The 613-nt window shown below is 60.5% G+C and overlaps 1 protein-coding gene across 1 annotated transcript in view; it reads left to right on the forward strand.

The window, feature by feature from the left end:
* LOC119590534 (protein Skeletor, isoforms B/C-like) overlaps nt 1–613 on the forward strand; it is a gene marked incomplete at its 5' end in the record, with an annotated part of 50,087 nt that overhangs the window by 7,250 nt on the left and 42,224 nt on the right. Inside the window, 1 exon segment of the mRNA XM_037939180.1 lies at nt 337–445. Within this exon segment, the coding sequence (XP_037795108.1) occupies nt 337–445 (109 nt within the window).

Here is a 613-nt window from a genome sequence, read left to right on the forward strand (position 1 = left end):
TTCGCCACTACTATCCTTTTTTATATATTTCGCTTTTTTACCATAATGAACTATATTTTTTTCCACAATACTTACCTATAAGTGAATATACCACCCCTCATCCTCTCCCCCTCAACCCCTCTCCCTCACCCCCTCCTCCTCCTCACCACCTCCTCCTCCTCACCCTCTCCTCCTCCCTACCCCGCTCACCCCCCTCCTCCCAACACCCTCCACCCCTCCACCCCCTTGCACCCACCCCTCCACCCCCTTGCACCCACCCCTCCACCCCCTTGCACCCACCCCTCCACCCCTTGCACCCACCCCTCCACAAGCACACTAACCCCCTCCCTCCCGCAGAGTGCAGCCCCTGGGCCGGTACCGCAACCGGGACATCACGCTGACCCTCCCCGACGGCAAGACGCTCAAGGACGTCGCTTGGATCTCCGTCTGGTGCAGGGCCTTCGCGGTGAGTGCGCCGCTGCCGCTGAGGTGGCGTGGCTGGGTGGGTGTGGCTTGGCTTGGATGTGGCGTGGGTGGATGAGGCTTGTGTTGGATGTGGCTTGGCTTGGATGTGGCGTGGGTGGATGAGGCTTGTGTTGGATGTGGCTTGGGTGGATGAGGCTTGTGTTGGATG

Source organism: Penaeus monodon, chromosome 27, assembly GCF_015228065.2.
Source record: "Penaeus monodon isolate SGIC_2016 chromosome 27, NSTDA_Pmon_1, whole genome shotgun sequence".
NCBI classification, from domain to species: Eukaryota; Metazoa; Arthropoda; class Malacostraca; order Decapoda; family Penaeidae; genus Penaeus; species Penaeus monodon.